This window comes from Geotrypetes seraphini, chromosome 8 (assembly GCF_902459505.1).
Source record: "Geotrypetes seraphini chromosome 8, aGeoSer1.1, whole genome shotgun sequence".
Classification (NCBI taxonomy): Eukaryota; Metazoa; Chordata; class Amphibia; order Gymnophiona; family Dermophiidae; genus Geotrypetes; species Geotrypetes seraphini.
Window position 1 is genome coordinate 120,150,455 of NC_047091.1, and position 15,938 is coordinate 120,166,392.

The following is a 15,938-nucleotide window of genomic DNA, read 5'->3' on the forward strand; positions in this document are numbered from 1 at the left end:
CTCCCCTCCCCATTCACCTATATCCCCTCTACTATCAAGAAAACTGAACAAGCCAAATTATTATAGAATGCTACACAGAAATATCATGCTAACAGAATACTGCAGTCACACATGACAGGAATAGTGTTAGGGGAATGCCTCCTGGTCTGAGACAGCCCTATGCCAGCTGGAAGCTAATGAAGCACTGCCTGGGCTTTGCAGTCCCCAGTTATGTCTCTAGCAGGATACATATTTCAAATCTGATATATTCTAATGACAAAAAGAAATAAAATGATTTTTTTTCTACCTTTTGTTGTCTCTGGTTCTGCTTTTATCTTCTTTTCACTCTTTTCCTTCCAGTGTCTGCCCTGTCTCTTCAATCCAGCATCTGCCCATTCCATCCACTGTCTGCCCCTTGCAGAAACTGTCTGTCTCCCCCGCCATCTCTCCTCTAGACCTCCCCCTCCTTTGGTCTGGCATCTATCATCTTCCCTCTGTTTCCCCATGGTCTGGCATCTTTCTCTTTTCATCTCTCTTTACCCACCCCCCCCCCCCGTGGTTTTTAGCATCTCTCTCTTCTCATTTCCTCCGCTCAGATCTGATATCTCTCTCCTTCCCCGTTCTCTGGCATCTCTCTCTCCTCTCTCTCTTCCCTTTCTTTCTCTGGTCTTCCTTATTTTCTGCATCCGTCTAAATTAAATTTGCTCTTACTATGCAGTCCTCAAATTCCCTCTTTTTACTATGTCTACCCACAGCATGCCAACCGTTTCCTTCACCCCTCCACTATCTCACTAACTCTATCTTCTTCCCCCCATTCAGCATATGTATTTTTTCTTTATCCCTCCTTCCATCCAGTATGTGTTCTCTTTCTCCACTTCCATTCAGCATTTGATTCTCTCCTCTCCTACTTCCATCATCTGCCCTCTTCTCTCTCCCCACTTCCATCATCTGTCCCCTTCTCTCAATCTCTTCATCCACCACAGGTCCATCTTTCTCCCTTCCTCACCTTTCCGATTTTGGCAACAAGATCGGCAAGGTCCCTCCCCTCCATGACGGCACTCAGCGGCATCGGCGTTCCCCCCCCCCTCCGCAACAGCACTCAAGTTCGGCCTCCTTCTCCCGGCATCAACAGAACTTCAGATCGGCAATAGGTGCTCAGTCAAAACCTTCCCCTGATTGAACTGCCTGGGCGGAAACAGGAAGCTGAGTCACGGAAAGCTTCTGACTGAGCACCTGTTGTCGATCTGAAGTTCTGTTGATGCCGGAGAAGGAAGCCGAACTTGAGTGCTGTCGCGGGGGGGGGGGGCCAGATGCCGCTGAGTGCCGTCACGGAGGGGGGGCGCTGATGCCGCTGAGTGCCGTCGACGGGGGGAGGGCACCGATGCCGCTGATTGCCGTTGCAGTTGCAGCCCAGGAATTTTCTGGACCTGGCCGGCTGTGCACCCCCTCTAAGGCTGCACCCGGGGTGGACCGCCCCCCTGCCCCCCCTTAGTATACCACTGTATAGCAACATTGTTAGAAAATGCATAAGAACCAAAACCCTGCAGTGAAAATGTCCCCCACAGCTCACCCAGCTATGCAAACTGAGCCATAGCTGCTATTCTTATATCTCCCTGGCCCTAGAAAAATAACTATAACCTGCAGAAAAGTAAAATCTTCACGTAAACAAAACCTGCAAATCACCACAGAAAGACAGCTAGGGTGGGGAACTGTACTGATCTAGAGGAGCTAATAGAAAGAAAATTAGCAAGTAGAACCTAATTTCTTCTTTCTGTAGCATCCTCTAGGACCGGTACAGTTCTTTATTGATAGGATTTACAAAAGCAGTATCTATCATGGGTGGGACCCCCGAATGGGCCGACACCAGAACACGCTCACCAAACACCAAGTCCCGACACGCCTGAACGATCACACGGTAGTGTTTTGACAAAGGAATGCAGAGAAGACCAAACTGCAGCCTTACAAATATCCACTGGAGGCACAAGAGAAGACTCTGCCCATAAAGCTGCCTGACCTCGAGTGGAATGAGCCTTGAGAAATTCAGGAACAGGCTTTTTCTGAAGAAGAAATGCAAAAGCAATAGTCCCCTTAATCTACAGCGCAATGGTAGCCTTCGAAGCGTCATCCCCCCTTACGAGGACCTGCTAAGAGGGCAAAGAGATGATCCAACTTCCTGAAATCCTAGGTCCACTGAACATAAGAGCAAATGATCTGACAGATATCCAACTTGTGCAACTGTTTCTGCTCCGGAGATCCCTCCCGAGAACCCAACACCGGGAGGACCACTGACTGATTGACATGAAAAGGCGAGGACCACTTTTGACAGGAAAGAAGGAAACAGGCTGCAACACAACCCGCTTCCCAGAGAACTCCAGGAAGAGAAACCTACAAGAGAAAGCGTTCAGCTCAGAAATGCATCTAGCAGATATAATAGCCACCACAAAGACCGCTTTAATAGTAAAATCCTTCAAAGAGAAGGCACTCAAAGGCTTAACAGGAGGGCGCACCATTACGGACAAGACCAGAGTAAGATCTGAAGATGGAACAGATGATTGAATGGGAGGCTTTAGTAATTCGGTCCGCCCGCAAAAAGCGAATGACATCAAGAATGGCAGTCAGCCACTGACCTCGTAACAACCCAAGAAAGGCAGACAAGGCCGCAAGCTGAACTCTGAGAGAAGACCAAGCCAGGCTCTTATCCAGACCATCCTGCAAGACCTCTAAGATGTTAGGCAAGGAAGCACGAAAAGAGACCACTCCCCTCGCAGCACACCACTCCTCAAATATACGCCAAAACCGCACAGAAGCCCAAGGAGTGGAAAGCCTCCAGGACCCCCAGAAGGTTGAGATCACTTTATCTGAATACCCCTTCTTACCTAGGCGTTCCCTTTCAAGAGCCAAGCCGTAAGACAAAGGGGACCCAGACTGAACATTGGAATGGGGCCCTGAGTCAGAAGGTTGGTCGAGAGAGGCAGTGGCAGAGGATCTGCCACCAGATGACTAATCAGAACCATGTACCACAGACACCTGGGCTAGTCCGGGGCCACCAGGATCATGAGGCCAGAATGCTGAACAATGGAAAGAATCTGCCCACCAACAGCCATGGAGGAAACGCGTACAGAAGACCCTCCATTGGCTATGGCTGAACCAGAGCATCCAGTCCCTCGGTCTGACCGTCTCTGTGACAACTGTTTTGGCACTTGACACTCGTGGTCATCAGATCCATAAAGGGCTGACCCCAAGTCTGCACTAGTAACTGGAAGACTGCGGGACCAAGACACCACTCTCCGGGATCTAGCCCGTGACGACTGAAGAAGTCCGCCTGAACATTCACCACTCCAGCAATGTGGGAAGCCGAGATGTCCCAAAGATGAGACTCTGCCCATGAGCAGAGCTACCTCCTGCACCACCAGAGAACTCTTGGTGCCCCCCCTGACGATGGACATGGGCCACCACTATGGCATTGTCCGAGAGAACCCGGACCGACTTGCCCGTCAATAAGGAATGAAAGCTAATAAGCCAGATGGATGGCTCTGGTCACCGGAACATTGATCGACCAAATTGTCTCCTCTGTGGAACAACTGCCCTACGCAAATCGACCCATATACCAAGCTCCCCAACCAAAGGCACTGGTGTCCGTGAGAAGCACCGTCCAGTGGGACTGATCCAGACTCACCCCTTGTACTAGATGGGAGGACTGAAGCCACCATCGAAAAATGCAGCGAACCAAACCCCAAAGAGGGACAGGGAAATCCAGACTCCCTCTGGGGTGACCACCTCCGAAGAAGGGCATACTAAAGAGCGGATGCAAGTGAGCCCAAGCCCACCCCACCACGTCTAGGAAAGCCACCATTGGACCCAAGACTTGGAGGAAATCCTGTGCCCGAGGACAACGGGGCACCATAAGCAGGCGAATCTGAGATTGCAATTTGCTTACCCGGGCCCTCTGGGAGGAAGACCTTCCCCAAGGAGGTGTTTAACAGAACCCCAAGATACTCCAGGTCAACCAACTCTCGGATAGGTTGGTAACGCATCCCAACGCCTGCAGGAACTCCACCACCCGAGCTGTGACCCAAGAGCTCTCCTAGAAAGACTTTGCTTGAATCAACCAGTCAGGGATGAACCAAAAAGCCCTCCTTACACAAAACCATCGCCCCGACCACCAGAACCTTGGTGAATGTCCTTGGGGCCTTGGCCACCCCAAAAGGAAGCGCACAAAACTGATAGTGTTGACCCAAGATTGCAAATGAAGGAAGCGCTGATGAGAGGCCTGGATTGGAACATGCAAGTAGGCCTCCGTCAGATCCTCCGGTTGAACTGCCAGAATAACAGACCGCAGTACCTCCATGCGAAAAGATGGAACTCTGAGAGCCTGTGGACCCCTTTCAAATTTAAGATGGGCCGAAAGGTCCCCTCTTTCTTGGGCACCCAAAGTAGATCAAGTACCTGTGGTGCACACTCCTGTGCGGGTACTGGAACAACAGCTCTAAGATCTAGCAAAACTTTGAAGGGTCTAGTGAAAGCCTGCTTCTTCCATGCCACCTGAAAAGGAGAAGCTACAAAATGATCAGGCAAGGACGGGCAAACTCCAGAGCTTAACTGTCTCGAATCACCTCCAGGATACACTGTATTGGATGTGATCACTGCCCATTTTGGACAGAAACTCACGCAGGCGGCGCCCCTCAGAATCAGAGGGGGCACCGGCAAGGAGGTTATTGGGCAAGATGGGCAGCGGTGGGAACCGTGTAGAACGAAGTTCCAACACCCGGTGGGCCTCCCCAAACATACAGCATGTGCTGAAAGGGCCCACCAGATAACCTGGAGGCCGGAAAAAAAGTAGCCCTTTGGATCAGGGCATAGCCTAGAGAAGCACGCAATCATCCTCTAGCAGAGCCACCCCGTGGCCTAGCTCTGTCCTCAGGCAAACGAGACACTTTAGACTCAGGCAAGGTCTGAAACAACCTCTCAGATGCTCTCCACACAAGAAAAAAACCCCGAAGGGGAATTTTCAACAGCTTAACCTTGGATTGCCGCAAACCGCCCGACCATGCCCGAAGCCACAAGGTTACAAGCGCGCAGCCACCCCGAGAGCCACTGTCTTGGCCGCAGCTTGTAACAGGTCATACATGGCATCGGCAGAGACAAGAAGCACCCATCACAAGATCCGGCTACTTCCTGCTCCACTAAATTCCAGTGAACAGACTCACAGGCAAGGACAAGCTCGGCCCACTGAAAACAAGCTGGAGCCACCAGACCGCCACCCATTGCTGCCTGGATCACCAGGGCAATCACATCCAACTCTGTGGAAGGAGGGACCCCAACTTATGCTCCTCAGGGTCCCTCAAAGCAGAGCTGCCCTCAACAGGCACAATATGCTGCTCCGCGAATGGCCGAAACCCCACGTTCCCGATCCCCCTCCAGGATGGGATCAGCAGGCCATTAGAATGCGCAAAGCAAATAAAGGGGGGACCTCTGGCACCTGCACTGTGCAAGCACAAAACTCCCGAACATCCTGACTGCACAGGAAAAGAGCGGGAAGTTAAGTGGAACCCCCAACACAAGGGGTCCACTTACACACGGAGGCTCCATACTCAGCTGCCTCAAAAGAAAACCCCGGGGGACACCAGAAGCAACAGCACTTGGAGCTCGACCGCCCGAAAACACGCACCCACAAAGACGCGTCCATGCCAGCAGAAGGAGCACAAAACCACCATTAGCAGAAAACCATTTCCCCTAGAGCAGGGGTGTCAAAGTCCCTCCTCGAGGACCACAATCCAGTCAGATTTTCATGATTTCCCCAATGAATATGTATGAGATCTATTAGCATACAAAGAAAAGCAGTGCATGCAAATAGATCTCATGCATATTCAGTGGGGGAATATCCTGAAACTCGACTGGATTGCAGCCCTCGAGGAGGGGACTTTGACACCCCTGCCCTAGAGGATCCTGGAGAGATTCCCAAAGGGTCCAGGTCCTAAGACACAGAAGTCTGCCTCCTTCCAAACAAGCAAGCGTCCAAAGAGCCTCGGACGTTTGGGACGCTGAGAGGAGTAGAGGGAACCAAACTGGCACTGAATGGGGCTGACCCATAGAGGACATTGAGGGGTAACTCCCCCCCCCCCCCGAAAACCCCGCATCAAGAACACCAAAAATGACAAAGAGAGGAAAAATCTCCTAGCGGCCCCATGGGACTCCCTGCCACAGCAGGGGGACCCAGCAACAAACTGCCATCCTTGTCACCAAAACAGGGGCGAGGTCACCTTAGGCTACACAAAAATTCATGTGTTTTCTACAAAAATGGAGTTGAATTGCCGAAAAAAGAAAAAAAGGAGCTTTGGCGACCTGCAGCAGCTAAGAGGCCTAAACCGCCCCAGCCGCTAAAGCAGGCAAACCGGCATAAGCTGCTAAGGGAGTCCCCAGCCACTTAGGCAGTAGGGAATCCTTTTTGCCTAACCGTCGGCGGCTGGAGATCCTCCCATATGAGCGACGGGGGAAGCCCGGGCTTTCCCCCACAGACAGCTGCCGGCTCACGAGGCACTCTCGCGAAGGGGATCCCTGGCCACTGGCACCCGATGCCAATGAGGATTTCCCTCCAGTGGCCCTGACATGAACAGGCCAGCCGCGAGTGCCTCGTGGCTGGATTACAATGAGCACTTTTCCCCTGGAAAAGTGCTCATTGCTCCAGACGCGATCTAGCTAGAAGAAAAGTGCTGGTTAGCAGAAAAAATACATTAAAATACAGTAAATTTAAAGGGTAAGAGCCCTTTAGACTGCACAGCCTCAGGATTTTATTTATTTATTTTTTCAGACTCCACTGGCTCTCTAAGCCAGAGGCCTGACCGGTATCGGTAGCCAGGCTGCCAGCTGAGGCACCTCTGCAAAAACTTGGGGAGGTGGAGGAAGAGGGAGGAAGCTAATACAAAGGGCTCCTTTTACGAAGCTGCGTTAGCGGTTTAACACACGTAATAGTGCGTGCTAAATTGCCAGCCGTGCTAGACGCTAACACCAGCATTGATCTGGCGTTAGTTCTAGCTGCGTAGCATGGGTTTAGCGCACGATAAAAAGCTGCGTGCGCTAAAACCACTAACGTGGCTTTGTAAAAGGAGCCCAAAGTGCCATGAATAATACAGACATTAATAACAAAATAAGCACTTAAATTCCATTAATAACAATGCAGAAGATAAATATCCCTTCCCTCCCATCCAATAATTTAATCAAGAAATGAACCAGAAAGCTATAACCCCCCCACCCACCCCGTCCTGGATATGTATAAAAATAAACCAAAAATTTAAACAAAGACAACTATGTTGAAGTAACAAAGGATTTCAATGGGCCCCAAACCAATTTAAATAATTTGCTATGCCCTAACATATCAGCAGTCATCTTTTCGTATTTGTAACCTAAACATAAATTGGCCCACCAAAACGGAAAGTTGAGGTGGTCACAATTTTTCCAATTGCAGGTTATCATTTGCATAGCGATCTCTGTCATAATTAGGAAAGGCCTGCCCTTGTAGCGATCCATAGGAGGCTTGATATGCAGCAATGTTCCACATATAATTGCCTCATATGTCAAAGGGATTGTTGATTCCAGTATGAGGTTAATCTGTCCCCATATTGACTTCCAGAAGTTGAGTATCAAAGGACAATAGAACAACAGATGATCCAAAGTCTCCATGTCTAGATGACAGTGCCAGCATCTATTAGATTTAGAACTGTCTAACTCGGGGGTGCCCAAAAGGTTGATCACGATCAACCAGTCGATCGCAAAGGCAACGCAAGTCAATCGCGACTCGAGTTGTCTTTGCGTTCTCCCTGTTCTCCGCAGACACAAAAGGCCAGCAGCGACTTCAGAAGTGCCGGGCAAGCCAGCCTACCCCCCCCCCCCCCCACCGCGATGTCAATTCGGTGAGGAAGTTCCGAGCCAGCCAATCACTGCCTGGCTGGCCTGGAACTTCCTCTCCAATGTCAAAATTGACGTCGGGGGGAAGGCTGCTGGACTGTTGGACATTGGGAAACAGGGAGAACTCTGTAGCAGTGGTTTGGGGAGACAGAAAGATAAACAGGGAGACAGAAAGAAAGACAGCAGAGAGAAAGAAAGTAAGAAAGGGGGGGCAGGGAGACAAAAAGAAAGGGGAGGGAATGGAGTGTGTTGGGTGGCAGGGGGCAGGCAGGGAGAGAGGAAGAAAAAGTTGGACTCCTGGAAGGACAGAGATGTTGGTTGGGGAATGGAATGAGGTCTGGAGGAGACGAAGCATGCAGGAGGCAGAAAGGAGGGAAGAAATATTGCATACAAAGTCAGAAGAAGAAAGTGCAACCAGAGACTCATGAAATCACCAGACAACAAAGGTAGGAAAAATGATTTTATTTTAAATTTAGTGATCAAAATGTGTCCATTTTGATAATTTATATCTGCTGTCTATATTTTGCACTATGGCCCCCTTTTACTAAACCGCAGTCGTGGATTTTAGTACAGGGAGCCTAAGAGCAGCGCGGGGCATTCAGCGTAGCTCCCTGCACTAAAAACTGTTATTGCGGTTTAGTAAAATGGGAGAGGGTATATTTGTTTATTTTTGTATAGTTGTTACTGAGATGACATTGCATATTTTAAAGTCATCTGCCTTGACCTCTGGGAAAAAACCCCTGAATATAAATGATAATTAATATTTTCTCTGCGTACAGTGTGCTTTGTGTTTTTTAAAATTTTATTGTTGGTAGATCATTTTGACTTGGTCATTTTAAAAGTAGCTCGCAAGCCAGTGGCCTCATCAAAGTGTACACAGACAGACTTAAGGAAAGCAAAAAGGTTCAGGAATAATCTAAGGAAATACTGTATTTCTTTATCAAAAAGGTATATGAAATAGCCTCCTGATGGAAACTAGGACCATCTGAACTCAAGGAAAGTGTAGGACAGGCGAAGGAATAGTAGAGAAATTAATAGGCAGACTTGATAGGCATATGTTCTTTATCTGCTATTATTTTCATTTCTAAAATCTCAAATCATTGCAGACTCCCCACACTGTCCCCATTATTTCTGTTACAAGTACTGCTTACAGCAGAATCAAAGTGACATCATAAAAGTATGCTTCATATGAAGGTGACTTACTTGAGGAATGCCTCTTGATGGATGCCTGTAGAAAGGAAGTACAGAGATGTATTATTAGCCAAGCTACATTTGAAGTAAAAAAAAAAACCAACCCAAAAACCTTTCCAGCATGCCACCTCTGCATGGCTCCTTACTGTGCTGCTCGGGGGCAGGATCAAGTTGCCAACAGTGATTCTCAGCTGCTCCACAGCTGCCTCTGGATTACAGTTTTCATGGTGGGGTTGTACTGGTTTTATCTGAATCCGGAACCTGCGTGGCTCTTCATCATCAAAGTCCGAGTCACTAGAGGAGCAGAGGTGGTTCTCAGGCTCCTGTGTTCAGCCATTAAGGTTTTTACTGTCAAGACATATTCTAAGTGAATCATATATGTATTGTGAGTCTTTTTACTATGGCACACAACAAAAGCCCATAGATTGCACAGCGAGTAAGAGGAATCCAAGAAGACAAAAAGCTGTGGAACACAATGTTCTTGATGCAATGTTTATTGAAAATCATAAAAGGCAAGTTCATCCACAGTAGATAGCCTCTGCATTGCAGCTGTTAAAACTTCACTTTGGTTCTTTTTGGAGTAGGGTCCATTTTCATTTTTTAACAACCACTTTCACTTTATACCCTTCGAGTAGACACCCACCTGGACCCCTGAGGAATGCTTGTAAAGCCGAAATACCATGTTGGGTCCAGTGCTAACTATTGGGTCAGCTGCTATCTACTGTGGATGAACTTGCCTTTTATGATTTTCAATAAACATTGCATCAAGAGCACTGTGTTCCACAGCCTCTTGTCTTTTTGGAGTCTTTTCACTGTACTAGTTTCACACATTTGTGACCTAATTTCAAGATCTGTGTTCCTTTCATTAGAAGCTTTTCCTAAACAGATCCAGTGAAGGAAGCAAAACTCTAAAATGCACCTAACAGTTTGTTCAATGAGAAGGTCTCAGCCACAGCAGAAGCATATGCCTTTTATTTATTTATATATGCAGTGTCAGATTAGAGAGAATCAGTAAGAAAACAAAAATCAGAGAACACTAGTGGAGGGGGAACAATTAGGATGGGGTGTTGGTATGTCATCATTTCTTCACCAGCTAACAAAGAGAAACTACACCAAAAGCAAACCATGCAAGGGTAGGAAGGAAAAACCAGATCTAAGGAATTCCTAAAAAGTTCAGCCATAAGCGAATGCTGTTGTGTACAAATGCAGAGATATACCATACACTTTCATTAAAAAAAACCCTAACTGGCTATTTGACACTACCTCTTCACTGGTATAAATTTTAGTAAAGTTAAAAATAAAGCATGTCAGATTGAAGAACTCCACTTTGTCCAGCAGGCTTTGACCTTGCACCAAGCTGAGTTTCAGGGAAAAATCCTGAACAAGGCCTGGTATCTGTACATCTTCAGCACATACTACCTCACAAACCTGGAGCATTATTTGTCCAGACTTCAGGGTAGCATTCATGTCCAGAGACTCTACAGGACTGTCTTGCATCCTACTCCAAAGGATGTGATTCACCAAGTCCACATAGACTCCCAGTCTGACAAGACAATCAGATCCTAAACATAAGGATGTGTTTAAGCCCTGGGGCATAGAAAAGTGGTGGGTAAAAGTCTCTGAACCCAGCATCAATTCAACAAACCCCTATGAGAGACTTGACACCATGGCTTGGCAAAAAGTGGAATGACGCATGGCAGACAGAATATGCATAATTGCAGAAGTTGCATGTAGAGTGGTTCACTGATCATGAAGATGTCACTGTGTAATAACAAGTGGGCTTGTACTGGTGTGATCCCTGAAAATGGACTGACTGTCAGAGCTTCATCCTCCTGGTGAACGTCAGCTAACACATAAGGATGGGAGGAAAGAGAACTGGAAAGTTTAGAAGAGGGTATTTGGGCAGTGTCCTCCGAATGGGCCATTGCAGCAGGTGAGTCTTTCAGATCAATCTCCAAATGATCAGCCTCAAGAACAATGTCAGATATCAGATCTTTCTGGACTCTGATTACTTCACTATGTTCATGACCCTCCCCCCCCCCCCCACCCAGAAGTTGCATCAGAGACGACCTTTCCGGCAGCCACATGCAACTTCAATGCTCCGGCTGCTCGTAGGAAGGCAATTTAGAAATCATCGACAATGAAGGTAAGGAGCAGGGAGGTTTGTCAGCACAGTTGTGTGCTGCAAACAGGAAACACTCCTTCTGCATTTTACATCGAGAACGCGAGTAGGACTTACTGTTTAGTTTTTTTAGTCGGACTGGGGCCTGTTGTCCGGGGGGGGGGGGCGCGGTGTGCATGGCGGAAGCGGCTAAGAGGTGTTCTAGTTGCAGGGGGGGGAGGGTGAAAGTGCAAGGGAATATTTTATGTGGCAATATTGCATAGCAGTGACGTCTATGCAGGAGGAATTTTGTGTAGCCATGGGGGAGAATCATGTAGCAAAGACAGAAAATGATTAAATGAAAATTGGTGAACACTTTCTTTTTTTCTTTATTCCTTTCTCATTGTCTTTTGTTGCCAACAGCACAGGGTGATTTTTGATGAGGAGGAAGAAGTGCAGACCTACAACCCTGGACTCTCTCTTGCTCAAGTTGGGTCCTCTGGGGAACTAGGGTGATGAGATACCAGGGTCAGAGGCAAATTTACCTCTCTGGCAGCAGGAGCCATGGCTGCGGGCGGGGGGACGGGGGGGGGGGAGAAAGCGTCATAAAGGTAGGGGGCAGGGGGGGAGAAAGGTGGTGTGGAGAGGAACAGATGCTGAAGGGAAATGGGGCAGACAGATTGGGGAGAAGACGCTGAAGGGAAATGGGGAACAGAGAGTGGAGAGAAGATGCTGGCAGGGAAGAAGACAGAGATGCCAGCTATGGGAAAAGCGGAGGGAAGATGGGTGCCAGACCAATTTGGGGGAAGGGAGAGGCACAGTAACAGAGCAAATGGAAGATGCAGAGAGAAGACAGACAGTGGATGGAAGGAATTGAATGAGAAGATGAGGAAAACAGAAACCAGACAACAAAGGTAGAAAAAAATTTCTATTTATTTATTTTCTTTTTTTTGCTTTAGGATAAAGTAGTAAATTAGTTGTGTTGATAAAAATTTATAAACTAAGCCCTGCCAGCTGAACATCTTTTTCTCTAGCTCAGCAGCCAGAACTTTGATTTATATTGCAGTACTGAGGCTTGTATAGATGCTGTGGAGATGGGACGGGGAAGGGGACGGCGGGGAAGGGGCAGTGATGGGGATGGTGGTCCGGGGAAGGGGCAGTGACGGGGACTGATTTTTCCCCCGTGTCATTCTCTAGTTCCTTGTCCTCCTCTGAAGAGGACCGAGGGGCAACCTGTACAAAGTTGACAGTATTAGGCCTGGGAGCAGGTTTGGATCCAGATGATTTATTCTTTGGCTTCTGGTATTTCCCTCCCCTTTCTGAGAAGAGGCAGTTTGCTGGTGAGTTCAAGAAGTAGCAGTTTGAGTTGTTTTAAGCTGAGCCAGTTTGGCTTCCAGGATCTGGATCTTCTCCGCAGCCAACTTGCGTTTGTTGAACCGCTTCTTTTTAGACCGATGCTGGTCATCCCCTTGCAGTCTGGAAAGAATGGGGTTTACTAGAAGGACCCTGTGAAGGAAAAAGAGAACTTATTCTCCAGAGACAATGAAGACTGAACAGCACTGGCACTTTGTTTGAGATCCTTAGGCTTCTCTTCTGATGCAACTTGGGAGCAGGACCAGCTGAGACTTTAGAACAAACATCATATATATCCTCTGCTTGCCTAAGAAGAAAAAGAATTCTGATGCTTCCCAGCTGAAGGAATTTTGAGCTGGTCAGGTAAACCATTCAGAAAAAGGATTTCTGTAATCCCCAAATTCTAGATTGGCAGCTACAGGTGGAGCACCTGGAAAGAAAACTTGTTTCAGATGAAAAGCAAATTCCTTCAGGCTCTCATGGGGGTCACATCACATGTTGTAAGCACGCCTAGCTTTAGTAGCATCCGGGAAATAAGCCATAGCGTTTCTTCAGTTGTTACTGCTGACTTGGATATCATAGAGCATTGCTCCTCACTGTTCTTAGACATCTTCATGGAAAGTCCAGTTAAATAAGCACGTTTATAGATCACAATGTACCTGGAAACTTTGAAACAATTCATTTACTGAATCCAGATGTGCCTGAATTGGTTTCCCCTTTCCCATTTGAAAAGGCATCAGTAATTGTCTAAAGCAGTGTCCAACAAACTTTTCAGTGCCACAGCACACTAAACCCGGTGCCTCAGATGGAAGCATCCGGAAGTGCGCAAGCATGATGTCATCACATCAGTGTCTACGCATGTGTGGACGCCCTCCAGTCGAGATCCTGAACCTGTCACTTCGCCAGTGGGAGATTCTCGAGGAGAGACATCGGTGCCGGCTACCTAAAGGACATGTCTCTCACTGCGAAAGGCACATCCTGTAAGCAGTCAGCTGGCGTCTCTCTTCCTTGCCAGCGTCTCGCAGCACACCTGGAATCTGCCATGGCACACAGTTTGCCATGGCTTTCATAATACGTGTGACTTCTGGTGATAAGAGGACCTCCCTCTTGTGGTACTGCTTTTCAAGATCATCATCAGACTCTCAAAGGGTGTGGTTTGATGTTAGGTTGACATGACACATCAGTACTTGAGGGGAGATTAGACCTCATTAGGCTGGGTTTGGTGTCAAATGTCAACCAGTCAGCATGGTGAAGGGTAAAGTCCTTGTTCCACCTTCCATCCCCCCCTACAGAGCTAAAGGCAACATGCTGGTTAGGTGAGCTGTGGGAGAACAGAGACACTCCCAGCAGGTACAGATGAAACATGGAGAAGCAGAAGAGGAGGGAGGGAGAGCAGAAAAATCCTCTGAATCCAATCATAAATCCTCTAACTCTTAACAGCAGCAAGGTCACAGCATAAGACAGTAACAGAACTCTAAGCTTGAAGAGATGACAATGCATTTTGTTCAGCGGATATACGTAGTATTATATCTTCCTTGTAAAGCAAGAAAGACTGCATTTTTTGAACCAAGAATCAACTTCTTGCTCACTTTCGAAAACCCGAGCATATAGCATCACATTCACTAGAAACAGTACTCAGATCTTACATAAGAATTGCCTCTGCTGGGTCAGACCAGAGGTCCATCCGGCCAGGCAGCCCGCTCACGCAGCGGCCCAAGACCTGCATAGTAACCTTCTGTCTATACCCTCCTATCCCCTTTTCCTTCAGAAAATTGTCCTATCCCTTCTTGAACTCCAATATAGAGGTCTGCATGGGAATGGGGATCGCGGGAATCCCCCCAACCCACGGGACTCCCACGGGGACCCCCCTCTGGCCCACAGGACTCCCACGGGGACCCCCCTCTAGCTCACGGGACTCCCACAGGGATGGAAGGCTTTGGAAGCAGGGTTCATCCATATAATAAAATGTACACGTCAGCCTTAGTAAAAGAGGGGGTTTAAGTTAATACCTAAACAGAAAACAAAAAAAGGGTTCCACCAAAGAGATTCCACAAGGAAAACAGCAGTGCAAACACAAAAGAAACTGTGGAATTGATGATCCTATCAGAAATAATTGCTGCTTTTTTGGGGACGGTTGGGGATGGAGGTAATTCCTTGCGGGGACGGGTGGGGACGGAGAGGAACCTGGCAGGGACGGGCGGGGATGGGTAGGATTTCTGTCCCCGCGCAACTCTCTACTCCAATATTGTACCTTGTCCTATCATGCCCTCTGGAAGCGCATTCCAGGTGTTGAGTGAAGAATTACTTCCTAGCGTTGGTTCTAAATCTGTCCCCTTTTAATTTTGCCGAATGCCCTCTCGTTCTTTCAGATTTCGAAAGTTTGAAGAATCTGTCCCTCTCCACTTTCTCTATGCCCTTCATGATCTTGTAAGTCTTTATCATGTCCCCTCTAAGTCAACACTTCTCTAGGGAAAAGAGCCCCAGTTTCTCTAATCTTTCAGCATATGAAAGGTTTTCCATACCTTTTATCAATTGTGTCGCTCTTTTCTGAACCCTCTCGAGTATCGCCATATCCTTCTTTAGGTACAGCGAGGAAGGAACGCTCTGAGTTGGGTAGTATCTAGAACAGCTCCGATGAAGGGAAGAGTCTGGGAAGGTTGTAGATGGGATTTTGGGAAGTTTATCTCTAACCCCAGATGTTGCAGTAACCAAATCGTCTTCTGGATCGCGAGGATGACTCCCTGAGATGTGGAATCCTTGATGAGCCAGTCGTCCAGGTAGGGGAATACCTGGAGGCCGTGGTTCCTGAGCGCTGCGGCCACCACTACCAGGCACTTGGTGAAGACTCTGGGTGACGAGGCCAGGCCGAAAGGAAGCACTCAGTATTGAAGATGAAGATGTCCTACTCTGAATCTGAGGTATTGGCGAGGCCGGATGAATGGGAATGTGAGTGTAGGCCTCCTTGAGGTCCAGAGAGCATAACCAGTCGTTCTGCTCGAGGAGGAGATACAGGGATGTCAGGGTCAACATGCGAAACTTCTCTTTGACCAGAAACTTGTTGAGCACCCTGAGATCCAAAATGGGTTGCAGATCGCCCGTCTTCTTCGGAACAAGGAAGTGCCGGGAGTAAAAACCCAAGTTCTGTTGAGACACAGGAACAGGCTCGACAGCTCCGAGCTGTAATAAAGCCTGTTCTTCCTGAAGAAGAAGGGCGGTCTGGGTCAAGTTGGAAGGATACTCTCTTGGAGGATGTTCCGGAGGGACTTGATCGAACTGGAGAGAGTATCCTTCTCTGACGATGGAAAGGATCCAGAGGTCGGTGGTAATGGTCGTCCATCGATGGTAAAAGTGATGGAGATGACCTCCAATTGGTGAAGCAACTGAAAATGGCAGGACGACTGAAGTTACGTCC

The 15,938-nt window shown here is 48.0% G+C and overlaps 1 protein-coding gene across 3 annotated transcripts in view; it reads right to left on the reverse strand.

Moving 5' to 3' along the window:
• FCHO1 (FCH and mu domain containing endocytic adaptor 1) overlaps positions 1 to 15,938 on the reverse strand; it is a 222,127-nt gene that overhangs the window by 50,347 nt on the left and 155,842 nt on the right. For all 3 annotated transcript variants that reach the window (XM_033954521.1, XM_033954523.1, XM_033954522.1), the window contains exons 15-16: positions 9,219 to 9,397; positions 9,085 to 9,109 (exon numbers count right to left, since the gene is read on the reverse strand). In XM_033954521.1, the coding sequence (XP_033810412.1) occupies positions 9,085 to 9,109; positions 9,219 to 9,397 (204 nt within the window). The remainder of the gene's footprint in view (positions 1 to 9,084; positions 9,110 to 9,218; positions 9,398 to 15,938) is intronic.